Source organism: Benincasa hispida, chromosome 9 (assembly GCF_009727055.1).
Source record: "Benincasa hispida cultivar B227 chromosome 9, ASM972705v1, whole genome shotgun sequence".
Classification (NCBI taxonomy): Eukaryota; Viridiplantae; Streptophyta; class Magnoliopsida; order Cucurbitales; family Cucurbitaceae; genus Benincasa; species Benincasa hispida.
In genome coordinates this window covers 87,433,853-87,435,791 of record NC_052357.1, presented here as the reverse complement: position 1 = coordinate 87,435,791, position 1,939 = coordinate 87,433,853, and the positions used below count along the sequence as shown (strand labels likewise).

The window sequence follows — 1,939 nt, the reverse complement described above, 5'->3', positions numbered from 1 at the left end:
GTGAAAACGTAATAAGTTAATGGTAATATGAAAAGTGAACTTATTTGATTACTATTAGTGTTGTTTTGTACGTGTTTTGCACCAATACTGATATATGGGACTCGCTTCTAAATCTATAATAGAAAATGCAAACTGATTAACGAGCGGAGAATACTCAATTCAATTGCGTTTGGAAATCACATTGTATCATTATCGTCACAATCACAGTTATCATTATTATTAGTGTTCCAAATATAAAATTATGAATTCACTTTGTTGTTACTCATTATTATTACTGTTTGACCTTCAAAGATAAAAATAACAATAAAAATAAATGTGACAAAATTTATAATGTTAAACAAATATGATCAAATGTAATCTAATTATATTTACTATTCTAACCTATTACAATTAATCTATTAATAAATTTCATTACAATTATATTAATTTTTCGTTACGTCATTGCAATTATAGTAATGAAATATTAATTTTTCATTACGAATGGATAAACGGTGACTACCATTTAATTTTAGGTTCATAATAGCAACGAAAGTAGATATTTATAAAACATCAGCATTAGAAAAAATTTGCTATCCCATCGTATGACGCGCCCATTGGGGCCCACGCGTGTGGAGGAAACGGCGCGGCGGCTGGGAGATTAAAGAGAACGGTCAAAAGCCTCGTTGACTGAGCTTTGAATATATTCATCAGCTCAGCTTCCTTTCATTTTCTTTTTCCAAAGGCTGCATGGGGCACGTGCTCTGTCCGTGATTTAGACGCTCCCCAATTTACGCTCCAAAATTACTCTTTTTTAAAAAATAAAAATAAAAATTCTCTCTCTTCCCCTCCTATATAATCCCTCCCCTTCCTTCATTTTCCCCTCAAATCTCAATCCACACCATTTTCTGTCTCTCTTACTTGAATCCTAATTTCCTCTCTCCACCGCGTATTTTACCAAACTAACAGTGTCGTAAAAATGGTTGCCGGAGACCGGTCGACATCCACCGCCTCAACCGCCGCGCCGCCCAATTCCAAAGAGATCCGCTACAGGGGCGTCAGAAAGAGGCCGTGGGGCCGCTACGCCGCGGAAATCCGGGACCCACGTAAGAAGACTAGGGTTTGGCTCGGCACATTCAATACCGCCGAAGAAGCGGCGCGTGCTTACGACACGGCCGCGCGTGAATTTAGGGGCGCAAATGCCAAAACCAATTTTCCCATTCAGAACGAATTCCTAATGGTTGACAACAATAACAACTTCCATAAATCCGCTTGCAGTACTAGTCCCAGCCAGAGCAGCACCGTCGACTCCTCTTCCCCGTCGCCGGCGCCGTCGGATCCTTCCCTCACTCACTTCCTCAACAGCAGCAATCACGCGCCGACTATTTCCCGCCCAATTTTCTTCTTCGACGCGTTTGCTCAGGCGGAGAGGATCAGTGAGTTTCGTCGGAACGTTACCAACGCCGTCGCCGGTGCTGGCGGATCGGTGAGCGACTCCGATTCGTCATCCGTAGTTGATTTCGACACTACGCGAAAATCTCGGCCGTTGGATTTTGACCTGAATCTTCCGGCTGTGGAAGTTGTTTGAGGATCCGTGTTTTTCATTTTGAATTGAACTAATTTTTCTAATTTAATATCCGTAAAATCCATTTAAAGGATTGAATGAAATATATATTATATAATTAATATAAGTTATGTTGTATAGATAACCAAGGAATTCCTCCTTCCAGTTTTAATGAAGAGATTTGATTTTTTTTTTTTTTTTTGGGGGATTTCATTTTAATCTCTGTATTTTCTGGGAAACGAAGAAGTAGATTAATTTAAGATGATAGCAAACGACACGTAGGACAGAGCGTAGATCTGGAATGCGGGAACGGATAATGTGAGAGCCGACTTGTCGTTTTCAGTTCTTAAAAAATTGGGATTCCATAAATTATCCTCAACGCGCGTCGGCCGTTGTGGG

At 40.1% G+C, this 1,939-nt stretch overlaps 1 protein-coding gene across 1 annotated transcript; it reads left to right on the top strand.

Moving 5' to 3' along the window:
* Nucleotides 1-848: 848 nt before the first annotated feature.
* On the top strand, nt 849-1,737 carry LOC120085187 (ethylene-responsive transcription factor 4). Its single transcript, XM_039041073.1, has one exon. It carries the CDS (start codon nt 956-958, stop codon nt 1,562-1,564), a length of 609 nt encoding a protein of 202 aa, XP_038897001.1. The 5' UTR covers nt 849-955; the 3' UTR covers nt 1,565-1,737.
* The last annotated feature ends 202 nt before the right edge of the window (nt 1,738-1,939 follow it).

Bases quoted from the DNA above. Each gene is read 5' to 3' on its own strand.
- LOC120085187 (XM_039041073.1), top strand. From the start codon at position 956: ATGGTTGCCGGAGACCGGTCGACATCCACCGCCTCAACCGCCGCGCCG.